The following is a 13934-nucleotide window of genomic DNA, read 5'->3' as shown; positions in this document are numbered from 1 at the left end:
TTATAATAAAGTGGAGTAATTTACCCGCATTGCTCTTTACGAAACGTAACATTATATGGTAGGCCCCATATAAGGGGTGAATTAATGTCTGATATTTGGCTGAGGTGTTTAAACAGATCAATAAGATTTAGTATACACTGGAGGTCCTGCCAAAAAAAATTCTTACTTACAGACCTGCTCAATAAAGTCAACATCTCCCTACTGGCCGTAGACCATTATTCATGCGGGAATGATCGTTTAATGAAAATTATCTGTCGCATACAAGCTGTGCGTTTATGTTCATAATTCCAAGAAGGTTGTGTGGTTAAGAGGGATGTCCAATTAAACTGGCACCAAAAGCGTAGCTGCTTTTTTCGGTGACTTGAGGTAGCTTTATTAGATAAAAGCAGCCTTAAAGTGACCACATCGTCTCTCATTTCGTAATATCTAAAGACCCAACTAAAACATTTCTAGTATACTACTAGGTGAAACGTCTATTCTGTAAAACTCACGTGATTGTTGCACGAAAAATTCTTGACAAGCTCTATACTCTTCTACTTCAATGGTTGTCGTGAGTCTAACCTCGATTGGGCCAAACGCCTTCAATAATTCCTCTGTCACAAGAAATTTCTGAGCCATTTCATTAAGGTGACCTGTTTCATAGTCTTTCCACAGTTCTTCAAGGATCTGCAGAGAACTGCATTGCACTGTGACTATCAGGCTTCCTTCATGGCTTTCAACAACCAGCGCTTTGCGCACGTCTTCGAGATAACGTACAAAGCCATTTCTCTCCTCGGGACGAGAATGGTCAAATGCCGTGAAGGTGTTAAAAGCAACAAATGCCATTACTTCCGCGTTAGATGGAATGCGTTGATTTCCAATAGTTCCACTCCCAGAAGCAGTTCTGGCCATTGATGGTCTCCTAACTGAGGTATCAGGTACTGTTGCGCCTTGAATATCAACTTGGGATTGCTGTGAGGCTGCTGGACTGCCTTGATTTTTCACTTGTGCTACAGGTCTTGTGATGGTCTTGCAATCAATCCGGAGATTAATATTAGCTGTGGCAAAAAAAATTCCAGTTGCATGTGCATGTGATGAAAAATAAACATATAATTGCTGGCAATTAAACATTGCTTATGAGTTGAAGCATTTCACGATCGAGTATTCCAACCACTGGGTCCTATGTATTGTAACCAACCAACAATTTTGGTCTGAAATCATACTTGTGATTGTGTATGAGTTAAGACCACGACAATTCTCCAGGAAAGTGAAGCAAAGTTGGAAATGAAAAATTTTAACTCCCCCCCCCCCCCCCCACCTTCAATTCTTGTGTGGAGGTAGGTTACCTTGGGGGATAAACAAAAACAACCATATTTGGATCGGCAGACATACCGTTGCCATGGTAACCGCACTAGATGACGTCGGCCTTAGGACCATGTTTTGAGCAAAAGTTCCATTCTCAAAAAGCAAATTCTCGACACACGACTGTGTTTGACCTGTTGGACTGTTCTTTATTCGGGTTAATGCATCATCATCTTTGGTCTAAAAGTAGATGTTCGGCGAGGCTAGCCAGTTAGATTTGTCCTTTCCGCTAGAGTCTGTGCAAGATTTGGTCAAGAAAATGAAGCGAGCGAACTGAGGAGAGACCCATCCTATACGACAAAAGCATCCTGAAGAAATTCCCAAAAGTTGCAAGGTAGGCTTTGTTTCAATTTACATTTCATCAAATTCGTTGGCCAAAACCTAATCAATCAAATGTGGATAACAGACAAGATGAATGAAAAAACCTCTGAAGCTGATATTTTCTATCTAAAGCCTGTTTAAGCCAAATACTGGAGCCCTCAACATTTCCAATTTTGCAATATTTTGCAAGTTGCCTCGGATGTCTTCAACACCCATGGCCAGAATATAATTTTCCCCAAATAGATTTTATGATATTTATAAACTTCAATATCTATGTAAGCTCTGCTGCTATTTTGGTTTTTTGGGAAATAGTACTTTCGGAGAAATTACGAATATGGTTGTGCTTGTTTTTCCTGCTTGTCAAAATGGCTGACAGGCAACATAGTAATACGAACATTGTCTTCTTGATTATAAAACCCAAAATACTTTAACGGCAAATTTTATAGACTGGAAGAGTGCCTCTACCATCTGTATGAATTTCATTTGATTTGGTTCACATGCACTCGAGAGCCAGACTCGTTTATTTTTATTTTTTGAGAGTGAATTTTTTTGTCAAAACATAGACCTCAGGCCGACGTGATCAAGTGTGGTTACCATGGCAACGTCACACCTGCCGATCCAAAATATGGCTGTTTTTGTTCATCCCTCCAGGTAACCTACCTCCACACAAAAAATGAAGGGGGGTTAAAAATTTTCATTTCCAACTTTGCTTCACTTTCCTGGAGAATTGCTCTTATAAACTTACTTGGATTATAGTGTGGCCATCCTTGGAAAATGACAGTATCATTCAAAATCTTAGCAGCAACGGAAGCCGCCATGATGCTTGCAAAAGACTTCCATTCATCACTTGAAGGCTGGTCACTGGCATCGCCATAACTGGCAACGCCTTTCACTATCATCCATTCAACCTTATGATCATAGGCTGCTGCATAAAGACCTGGAATAAAATGACAAGATGTTAAGGTACCATCCTTTCTATCAAACGGCACTCGTCCAAATGGCCCCTAGAGCATTTCGACATGTATCCTCCTTGTTGACCAGACGTCTTAAATTATTACCATGATTCAAATCTAACAAGTGGACTGAACAGAGCTCAAAAAGATATTACGTTTGAAATATCTGTTTCTGATTTGTTGTCAAGCCTATTAGGAAAACTGGTCCCTTCTTAATTGCAGACAAGCACTTTCATTTAGCTTTAGTGCTTGGGAATTCTTGTTGTAGACCAATCTATTTGCTGAATGAACCAACCCAAATCAGCTTATCCGAAACTAAAAAATAAAAACAAAGGGAAAAATGAGAGAAAAGGAAGAAAGAAAAATCGCCGATTCCTTTTGGGATCGAGCCCACGACTAAGCCCTTGGAGAAATTCATTCAGTGCCGTTTACAATAAGGCTAATCTGTATGTATGACCGAACCTTTTACCTTCACCCTCCGTTTCTACGGCGATTGCTTCAGGGTATTGTTGGATAATATCTTCATATCGCCACCCAAACCTGGCTGCTATTGGTACGCTAAGGACATCCCCTTCGCAGTGTACTTTTACCTCTCGTTCTTCTGGGTTTTCCAACGGAGCAATATAACCGTCAGCTACATGTTTAATGATATTACCAATACGTCTGCTAACAGGCGTTTTAAATTCCGTTGTTGTTAACTTAGAAGATACAACGACGTCACCTAATTGGGTTTTTTCACAATTTAACCCACTGCAGGATCCGACAGAAAACACCGCTTTGGGCTGCAGGACCCCGAATGCATTTTTGACCACGGTCAAAGACCCGCCTGGAGTTGAAGAGCCTTTGGAGCATTTTATCAGGGCAATCTTCAGCTTTTCCTGGTGACCACCATTCACAGTTCCAAAGTATACGTGGCCAATCTCTTCACAGTAACTCTTTAAAGGATTAACCAAATAGGAAATACAGCTTAAAAACTCGTGATCCTCCACAGTTAACAAAAGAACATCAATAGGTAGTTGAACATCGCTCCAGGGAGAACTGATGTTGGGAAGACTACTTGGCTTTGGAGGCTGAATGCTGAGTCTTGGGGGGCTGTCAACGCACTGTATGAAATTTCGTTCCTTATCCTGATCAGTGTCTATCCCTAAAAAGGAAATAAACGAAACAGCTTTAAAAGATCTTTGTTTCGTCGGTCAAGTTTTTTTTCTGTTTGAAAAGTAACTCCATTCCACAGAAAAATGATTCAGATTCATTAACATGTATAAGATTTCATATTTGAACAAGTCTGCACCTTACAAGAACCTCTTTCTACCAGAAAAAGTAAGTTGAAAAACTACAGACATTGCAAACCCACTTGCATTTATACGAATTCGATCTTCTTTGACCAAGTCTTCACCTTTCAGGAACCTCTCAGATACACATTAGGTAGTTGCCGTTATCAAGAAAATTCATTGATTTGCTAATTATTGAGCAATCGTCAATACAGTGTGTGCACGGCGGCCATGTTGGAGGACCGAAACACTACAAAGATTTCCCTTTGGGAAATATATCCTATTTTTATGTAGATGTCTTCTATTGTTTTAGTCCTCCAACATAGCCGCCGTGCACACACTCTATAGCCTGTCATCAAACCATATTACAGATCAGTGGCAGAAGAGAAAAGAGAAAAATATTCGCAGGAATGATTTCAGGTCTGAAATAGCCAAGATCACTTTCCATCTAGCCAAAATTTTCGGTGATAAATTTCCGAACTTACCATGTCAAAAAGAAATGCTTTTTTTCCAGTCCTTCTATACTTTTAATCTCATTGGTATATCAGACCCGGCTATTGGTTGATCAAATAAAATCAACCGTTAGACTCGTGGTGGTGCAATGATGGCGCAAAAAAAGGCAAAAAAATAAATACGTTTTCAAAAATGGTAATTAACGTTCCAGCCGTTAAGAACTAAACAAATAAAATACCTCCAATGGTCATCCGTTTGTTCCGGAAAATTTCCGTTTGATCAGAGCGTAACATTACATCTCAACCGAAGTAACCGAACATTTGAGCTGAACGAAAAGCGTTCCAGCACACGCAGTTGATGAAAGAACACTATCATTAATTTTTCTGCAAGTATAATAACCACATGCATTTAGCATACAACAAGAAAGACAACTAAGTTGTCTTTCTCGTTGTATGCTGAACGTTTCCTTCCGTTCCCCATACGTACCCTCCATTTCTTCAAAAATTTCCTTCGGTGTTTCTTTAATTTTCTTGCGCTTCAGCTGTAGCAGAGTTCCTTGGGTAGAGAAATGAGAAAAAAAAATCAATTAGACGATTTCCTTTAACTGGACAATATTGAAGGAAAATCGTCCTTTGTTCTTCAAGTAGCTTGTTTCTCATTGTCATTAACTGCCCTTGAACCAAATTAAGACCTTTTTTTAGCTTTTTTTTTTTTTTTTGGTCCTCTTAGGCCGGGGATCGGGGAAGGGAGGTGGGGGCAGGAACAATATGGCGGATCTTCCATAACTCCGAGAATGAAAGCATTTAATATAGACTATAACAGCGAACGCTGGGAAGGGTAGATAGAACGCCCAAAGATGTTTCTTTTGAGGTCTACATAGCAAGTGGTAATATTTTTCAGTGCGTACCTTCCATTTCTCCAAATTTATCTTCATTGTTCCCACTAGGTTTCTTTCGTTTTATCTCTACCATTCCTTTGACAAACAAATAAAAACACGTTAATAGGGATATTCCATCCATAATGGACCGTATGTAACTGGGGATGAGAGTACATTACTTCTATTGCTGTAGACCATTGGCATATTCTGTTAATTCCTCTCGGCATTGTCTCATCTCCTCTAGATATCTATGCATTTTAGCAGTTCACGGGAAGGATTAATTTTTCTATTATAAAAATGCAGGTCACTAACTGAAGCAAAAGGTTATTAAGGCACATCAAAAAGCCCATACAGTGCATACAGAAAGGATGATTCGCTAGCATGCAGATCATCTTCGAAAAGTAAATTTTATGCAATATAGACTTCGCCATTCCACTCATAAATCAGCAAATTGTAATTGAAGTGCTCCTTTTTCCGGGACAAATAAAATTCGCAAATAAGAATAAAATTCTAAATTCATCATGCACATCATTTGAAAACAGTCCTGGCTTAATATGCAATTGAACCAACCTAATTTTTCATTATCGTTGTAGTTGAAAATATGTTTATTGTCAATATTTCTTTTGCTCTCGTTACACGTATTTCTTTTCTTTTATGTTTTAAACTTCAATTATCTCTACTTTCCTTGCACTTTACAAGCTTATTGTCACTGATGCAAACTTATTTTATTGCACGCAACTGTAACTGACGATGGGTGAGGTTTCATCCGAAACGTGCCCTGCCGTTTAAAAAGTATCGCGTCTCCAAAATGTTATGCTGCTAAGTGAATTGAGATAAAGCAAGCAGGCAACTTACACACCGTATCAACAGACGGTATTCGCAAAAATCAATTCGTTATTCACCTTGTAGTTTTACGCGTGTATAGAGTGTTTTCACATGACGTCACGGCGGCCATGTTGGTGTCCCAAAACAAAGAAATGGCAGCCATGTTGGTGTCCCAAACTAAACCTCTGGGAATTGAACTCTATTTTTATGCAAATACTTTCTTTTGTTTCAGTAAACCAATATGGCCGGTAGTCACGTGAATGAAAACACTCTATTGCATGTGCATATATAATAATACTATGAAAGTTATATTCATACTTTGCGTCTCTTCACGTTTGTCTTTGATGTTATCGTCGTCTCTCTTCCACTGCTTTAACAAGTCTTGGTAGTGCTCGAAAAATTCAGGATCCATGCTTTCAGTCTTGAGCCGATTGATAGCGTTCCAATCAATAGCTTCAGCTCCCAGACCTACCAGTGCATTACTGATATCTCGCCACATGGTGTTAAATGTTGTGTCATCCACAAAACCTTGGCTAGCATGGAGTTCGTAGATCTTGTTTCTATAATATATGACCCTGCTTATGTTTGCTGCAATACCCGTATCTTCAGCAGGCGGAAGACTGTCCCAACCTGTGGACGGAGGATTCAAGCTACAAATATTCTTCAGCAGCAATATCAGAAGCAGCATGTCAAAGCCTCCTGATGATAGAGACGAAGGAATTATGGGGTACAGCTTCCTCCATTGGGCGGTACTAAGAACTCTTTCCTGCTTGAGAGACTGAAGTATGGGACGTGCTGGAGGACGCATCAAAACGTCTCGAAGATCGGCTGGAGGGTGTATTTTGTCAAAGGTATCCCTGAGAGCCTGCGATCCCACTTCCACCAGAAGACGGCACAAACAGGCGTAATTGTTTGTTTCCATGGCGGATGGAAAAGTCGGCCTGACAGAAGCCATGAAATGGCGACAAGATTACCACACCTATCAAAATGGAAACCATGATTAGATAAAAACAAGCAAAACAAAACAACAGTTACTCATTTAGCTAAGATGTAGTTTTCACATATAAAGTTAGGGTTCCATAGGATGATCGCAGGCTCTTTCAGTTTCACTTGCTTGATCGCAAATGATCGTAGCAAGTTATGTTTTCGCATGATAGCAAAAGACCATGGATCACCACAAAACCTCTCTTTTCCTTGCATACGTCAGTTTTTACATAAACCTGAACTTTCAGTGCGGTAATTTTCGATAGTTCTCAAACCATGTTTAGGCTACTGTCGCTGCAGCCTGTACGCAGATGTTCTTTTTTCTTTGAAAGGAAAGAAGAGACGACCTGTGCTACGCCGTTGCTAATGATGTGCCACTAATAGGCAATATGAGGCCTCTGTCGCTGTTTGATCACTACCCGATCACAAGAGGTACAACATAGTTTCCTTTAGTACGAGAGCTTTTCATTTTATGAACGGTGTTTTTAGATAGATGCCTCAGCCTAAATCAGAAGTAACGAAAGGCTCATAAAATATACCACTGATACAGTAAAATCCCACAAAAAACGACCCCCTCCCACCAAATAACTCCTCCCTCCCCCCCCCCCCCCCCTTGCCATACGCTAAAATCCCTCCCTCCCGAAGCAAAACACTAACTGTGAAGGAAAAACTGCCGTGAGTTTAGGATAGTGATATTCAGCATACTAAAGGCTAGTTAAGGAAAAGTTTAAGAAATATACTATCCAGCCTTGCAACCGATGGACGAAATAAGAACGAATTTTTGAAATATTGAAACCTGGCATCTCAAACTCCACCAAATTGGCCTTTCCTCAGGGATTGTGTGAAAAGCATCCATTTGTTTGGAGCAGAAACGTGGGCCATTAAAAGATGAGTTTCAAGATCGGCTGAATCAGTGGTACCTGCAACAGACTTATGAGAGTACAGAACATCTCCTGGCGGGAAAATAAAACTAAGGCGCAGTTGTATGGTGATATTCCTTCATATCCATCATTGTGCACAACTTAGAGAAAACGTTGCCGCGGCCACTGTTTCCGCACCAAGGACCATGGAGCTGCCATGCCCAAACAGAAGGACACCCGACAGGAAATTTAAGGACCTACCAAATCAAATGAGCTATTTATTATCTCCCCCTTAACTCTTGCCACGAGCAACTGCCTTGACCTAAGTACAAAATAAATGTCATCCGCACACTCACTTATCGTTGCTACCGAATTTGCTTCTCTGTTTCCTTGCTGCAATCTGCTCTAGATGATCTTCCAAAACTTTTGCTTCAAAACGGTTACCCTCAGGGTATAATCACCTACAACATTAACGATGAGAATGATATATTATTCAGTAAGTGACACAGGCATACTCGTTAATGATGTTCTTAACAAAAACAGAAACAAGCCAAACAGCCCTGTCTCCACGGTTCCTAAAAAGATATCATTATCCTGTTACCTTATGGTCAGCGGAGCAACCAAATCTTAAAACGCCTGAGATCCTGCGTATGTAAGTTCTACTCTTTTGTTGACCTTAAGGTAATTTTTCAAAACACTCACCGGATCAATTCTTTCTTTTCTTACAAGGACCCCTTGAATCGTTCCCAACAATCTAGAATCATTTACAAAGTCGGTTGCTGGGACTGCAATGATTTTTATATCGGTAAACAAAGCGACGACTTCATGACATGAAAACGGAACACTTTAAGGCCCTCGCTAAAAATGACAGCACGTCAGCCATTTCTGACCATGTTAAGATCTCTGGACACAATATCAAGTGGAATCATTTTGATATTTTAGCATCCAGCAAAAGTGATTATTACTGTAAAATCAAGAAAACTTTGTTTATTCAAGAACTAAAGCCAGCTTTTAATGTTAATGTCAGCAGTGAGAAGCCTGTGATGCTTTATTAATAGGCCATTTCCGAGTTGCCATGAACCTCACTATGAAAGCGAGGCTAAGTGCAAAACTTTTGATATGAAAATTAGCTTTGTTTGCATATGACTGAAAACTAATTTTCATAACAAAAACTTTGCACTTAGCCTCGCTTTCATAATGAGGTTCAAAGCAACTCGGAAATGGTCTATTAGCTGTAGCTTTTTATAGATTCATTGTTAAGACTGTTTTTCTTAATCTCGGTTCCAGACCCCCTTTTCAGTACAGTTAACTCTCTGATAGCGACCACTTCTCGTAAGCGACCATCTCCTGTAAGCGACCACTTCGTAAACAACCGTTTTGTTTCTCAGTTAAATACTGTTTCAAGATCTCTCTCGTATGCGACCACCACTCAAATTTCTTAAGAGCGGCTGACTGAGAATATCGAGAACTCGCGGTCAAAACTGAAATTTCGGATTTCCTCATATTTTGTCAGAAGAATCCCTTTAGAGAACTATTTACGAAAATGACATTAAAACTTTCCAAAGATTTTTCGTTTTCGAGAATTTCGGCATAATGTGAAATGCCGTGATCGCGGCGCAGCCGGCGTTAAATTTTGACGAGATTTGGTGCATTTTCAAATCGCTCGGGAAGGAAGACGGCTCAGCGTATTAAAACGATCTTTTGAAATTAAGTTAGGCATCCTTCTGAGAATACGGTCTTACGAAAATATTGCTGGAGGATTCTTATTTACATGCAGTTTTTAAAGTCCGATGATTCCTATTTTCAGCATTTTTGTTGACACTTGAAATTGTGGAAACTTTGCGGACAAATATCGTGTCCTGGTACATCGAAATTTGAAGCAAATATTATACTTTAGGAAAGCTCTATTCATGTACTGCAATATATAAAAAATCCAGCTCGGGTAATTTAAAATCCAAGTGTTGACGGAAGTAAACACATAGGGAATTTTAATTTTTTTTTTTCAAAAATGGCAGTGGTCACGCAAGGACAAGTTTTAAAATAAGTTTAAAATAAATTTATTGTTTATGTTTCAGTTCTGGTGGAATAAAACTAAGTTGTTATTCGGAGACAAAATCTCATGTGTTGATGGGTTTATCCCTATAAAAAATAATTTCATTCCTAGTAGGTGATCACCGATCGCAAACAAAAAAATGAAACGTTCAGGTGTTATGTCACGCTTTCCTCGGTACGCCAGCGTCAACAATGCGAAGGATACGAAACGAAATCAATAAATATTTCATATCAAAATGTATCTGAAACCCCCAACAGGCGATAATGTTTCATTAAATTACTAATCGACTTGCGTGAAAAACGGCTTTGGTTCAGAAAAGTTGCGCAAAAGTCGCAGTTTTTATAAATCCTAGGTTTGTCAAAGATGCATCTCATCCTCACTGTCAATAAAATGTCGTGACAGGCAGACGAGAATTCTAAAATCTGTGTTTTCAATTTGCAGGTCCTAGACTATATATCATAAAAAGAACTGAGATATCAGAGCCGGTAGAGAAAATCATGCTTTCACTTTAGTGCAAGGCTGGCCATAATATTATCTTTAACGGCTACACTGGGGCTATAATATATTTGAATGAGCACTTACCGTTCCAATGCCTGCAAAATAGGCATTTAATGAACCATCCCCATTAATGGGAGCAATAGTCCACCCTTCTCAGTCCGATCCGGATAGAAGAGCACCAGAAAATAACCAAGGTTGTTTGCATATTATGGCCATCACTGTGCACATAGCTATTTTAAACTTGCTATTTATAAACAATGACGCAAAATGGTTATAAAAAGCAATGTGCGTTCTTGGTTTGGAGTGGTTTGTTCGATACTAGAAACTGTATTTCTTCTTCCGCGATGTCAAATCTTGCAGTTTTTATATATTTTCGGTTGCATTTATGGCTCCGTGCTCCTTTTCGTCCTTGATAGACGACGAGTCCGGTTGCGGTCAAAGTTCGTACTATTACAGCAACCTGCGTTTCTTTGGGTGAATGCCAAAAAGATATCTCCAGTCATCCAGGTCCCAACGCCAGGAAGGTGTTTGCTGACGACAAAACTGACAGTGAAATGTAATGAATCCTCGCGCGCGCATGTTAGTAAAGCTATCGATCATCTGATGTTGTTGATTGAACATATGAAGTTAAGTTTACTGACTTTACATTGATGGAATACAAACAGTGGTGATATTTCTGATCAACCTACGATGACCCAAGAACAACAGATTTTACATTGATGGAATTTGATATTCTGAAAGAATGAGTCGAATAACAATCAGACCATCCGGTCCGCGCCGTCGAGATGTCTACGGTCTTCGTTGGCGGTGGCCTCCCACGCAGTCGTTTTTAGGGGACTCGTATTAACTCCTCCCCGAGTCCCCTCAAAACGACTGCGTGGGAGGCTATCGCCAACGAAGACCGTACACATCTAGTTAAGACGTCTAGTTTAGTCGGAAGGGGCCGAGAGGGAGAAATCTGCGTGACTAGCATTCCGCAAGCGTTGCTCGTCTTCGCGCTCGCGAAACTCATATATGCCTGAATAAGCCCTAAAATCATCATCATCATTATCAACATCATCATCACCATCACCATTATCGTCATCATCATCATCGTCATCATCATCATCATCATCATCATCATCATCATCATCATCATCATCGTTATCATCATCATTGGTGAATCGAATAAAGGCCTTAGAGGTAGGGCATGTTGCTTTGCTTTGACATCTGTAGTGCGGAAATACTTCGGATTATTGTTGAATACCTTTTTCTTGCAAGGGTATGTGTGTACTGGAGCCACAGCGATAGCATGATTGCTGAGACCATAGCAGAGTTTGAATATTATTTTCTCTCTTTTTTTTTTAAGTTTTATCAGTCACCTTTCCTTCTAAGACCAGAGTATTGTGTCTCTATACCAAATGGTACCCTCCTCTTAGATAAAACAATAGTTTCCCCGCTTCCTCTTCTCCCCGCATTAACTTCATTCATTGTCCTCTTTTTTAAATGTCATATTCACTCAAGATTGTTTGAGGGCCGGTTGGAAAAAGCAAGCGCCTGGGATCTAGGGATTATTTTCAGCAAACTTATATATCTATTAACAAGTTGAATGCGTTGTAACCAGCTTTAAATCAATGTTATTTTCTTTACTATGGAAGAAAATACTCAAAAAGACTCAGAAAGTGCTGTTTAATTAGCTACGATAAAGGTCGTTTATTGACAGGCAGACAGACAAACAGACTACACGGGTTAGTTGAACTCCTCAGTGCGAAAAAGATGAAAATACCGCAACGTTTGTTTGATGGAAGTTTCGTCTTCAGTGAGCAATGCCACGTGTACGTCTACTCGAAAATATGCCAAAGCGCCGGGCAAAATGGAATTTTATCTCATATCAGCGGTATCGAAGCGGCAGGCAAATACAAAGCATATAATCTAAAAAAAGAGCAAGGCTGATTTCGCAGTCAGGGAAGTATATTTTCCAACTCGGATACTACACTGTAGTTGTAAAAACGTAAACATGTCATTAACCCTAGCTATCGACTGTGAGGTAGAAAATGTCGCTGTTTCGTACAGATTCATTTAAGAACTGAGCAGATTGTCACCCTTCTGTTCAGTGGAAAACGTACTAGTTGCGTGAAGTACTCACTCTATAATTGTAAGTTTTAAAGTGCTACTACGATCAAAACTTCATGTCACGTATGAAACAAAAATACGTTCTTTACAGCTTATCCGATGTGGCTGTACCTGTCTTGGTCACTGAAATGAAGTTTGGGCCCCGTAAATTGAAAATATTGAGCCTTGAAAACTGGTGTTTTCGAGTCCGCCATTATGAATTTATGTTCCAGTGAGCCCGCGGTATGAAAGTGATTGGAGTTGCGGTATTTTGATTCAAACCTATTGTGTTTTTGTCGTGACGTAATACTCTCAAGTCGCTGATCGAGCGAGTACTGTAGTCCTCCTTCTGGCGACGAATTTCAGAGCTGTTTTGGCCACAGAAAGCTCTCCTGGATCGTCTTTGCATGATATAGGCAAAGGAAATTAAGAAGTCCTGACTCTGTAGAGCTAGTTCCGTCTGAAGAAGAGGCAGCCGAATAAGTTCAGCAGCTAGCGCTTTTGCTACAAGAGAAGGAAGAGCAGACTTTGCTGAGTCGGGTAAGATATTAGAGATAGAGATTGATATTTAGATGTGTTATTTGCTGTATTAACAAAACAGGCAAGCTTTAAAAGTGTAGTGCCTGAGAATCCTCAACAATTTCTCTTGACTACTAGCCAGTTCATTCCCCGGAGGGAGGCTACCGGAGACTCAGTTGAATTGAAATCGAAGTCAAGTTTAGGTTTTTAGCTTTGCTTTCGAAAGTTTGCCTTGGTGTTAAATTAGAGTGCACAGTTAAGTTTCGGTTCCGAGTAAGCTTACTGTTTTTGCACTTTTTTACCATGGAAAAAGAATATATATTGTAGTGAAAAGCTCTGTGCAATGGCTTGAATTTAAGCTGATCGTTCCCTTGTAATTGATGCTAAGTTTCCTCTTGGTTCAATATTTTCTCAGGTACAAATGTTCAAATTGCTCCCTTGAGCGACTTACCAAGCCTGGAGAGTGCTGGTGCTGCATGGACATCATTGTATCCAGATTTGAATAAGTACAGTAATCAATAAACAAATAAATTTGCAAGGCAACAACAGTTTGCAATGATTTGTTTTCTTCCCTTGCACCATCATGAACAATGTAATAGTATTAACAGTCTTTTCTGTGTACATATATATTTTTTTAAGGTGGCTCACATCAGGTTAAACACCACTGCACTGGATGCTTTAACGCACTGAAGAAATGACTAGCTTTATAAATGAAAATTTATTAAGGCATGCTTTCTGGTAACAAGCATCCACCTAGGCAAATGAGGGGAGGAAAAGTAGGAATTTTGCAAATATAAATTGAAAACAATATTCTTGGGAGTTAAAGTTTGTGATTCAGGTATTGAAATTTTTTTGCTTATTCACAAGCTTTTGCACAAGCAAAGTAAA

General features: G+C 39.6%; 1 protein-coding gene and 1 long non-coding RNA gene across 2 annotated transcripts in view; one reads left to right on the top strand and one right to left on the bottom strand.

Annotated features, from left to right (window-relative positions):
* Positions 1-13934, bottom strand: part of LOC146468355 (uncharacterized) — a 47641-nt gene that overhangs the window by 23145 nt on the left and 10562 nt on the right. The window contains exons 3-9 of the mRNA XM_085124636.1: positions 8242-8346; positions 6360-7020; positions 5247-5312; positions 4826-4894; positions 3085-3759; positions 2408-2599; positions 492-1037 (exon numbers count right to left, since the gene is read on the bottom strand). Coding sequence (XP_084980762.1) covers positions 492-1037; positions 2408-2599; positions 3085-3759; positions 4826-4894; positions 5247-5312; positions 6360-6996 — 2185 coding nt within the window. The 5' untranslated portion in view covers positions 6997-7020; positions 8242-8346. The remainder of the gene's footprint in view (positions 1-491; positions 1038-2407; positions 2600-3084; positions 3760-4825; positions 4895-5246; positions 5313-6359; positions 7021-8241; positions 8347-13934) is intronic.
* On the top strand, positions 12582-13592 carry LOC146468357 (uncharacterized). The gene is made up of 2 exons (XR_014867515.1): positions 12582-13067; positions 13462-13592. It is a non-coding gene; the product is annotated as an uncharacterized LOC146468357 (long non-coding RNA).

This window comes from Pavona decussata, unplaced genomic scaffold, assembly GCF_977016875.1.
Source record: "Pavona decussata unplaced genomic scaffold, jaPavDecu1.1 SCAFFOLD_131, whole genome shotgun sequence".
NCBI classification, from domain to species: domain Eukaryota; kingdom Metazoa; phylum Cnidaria; class Anthozoa; order Scleractinia; family Agariciidae; genus Pavona; species Pavona decussata.
Note: the sequence above shows the minus strand (reverse complement) of the source record. Positions and strands in the feature narration are given on the sequence as shown.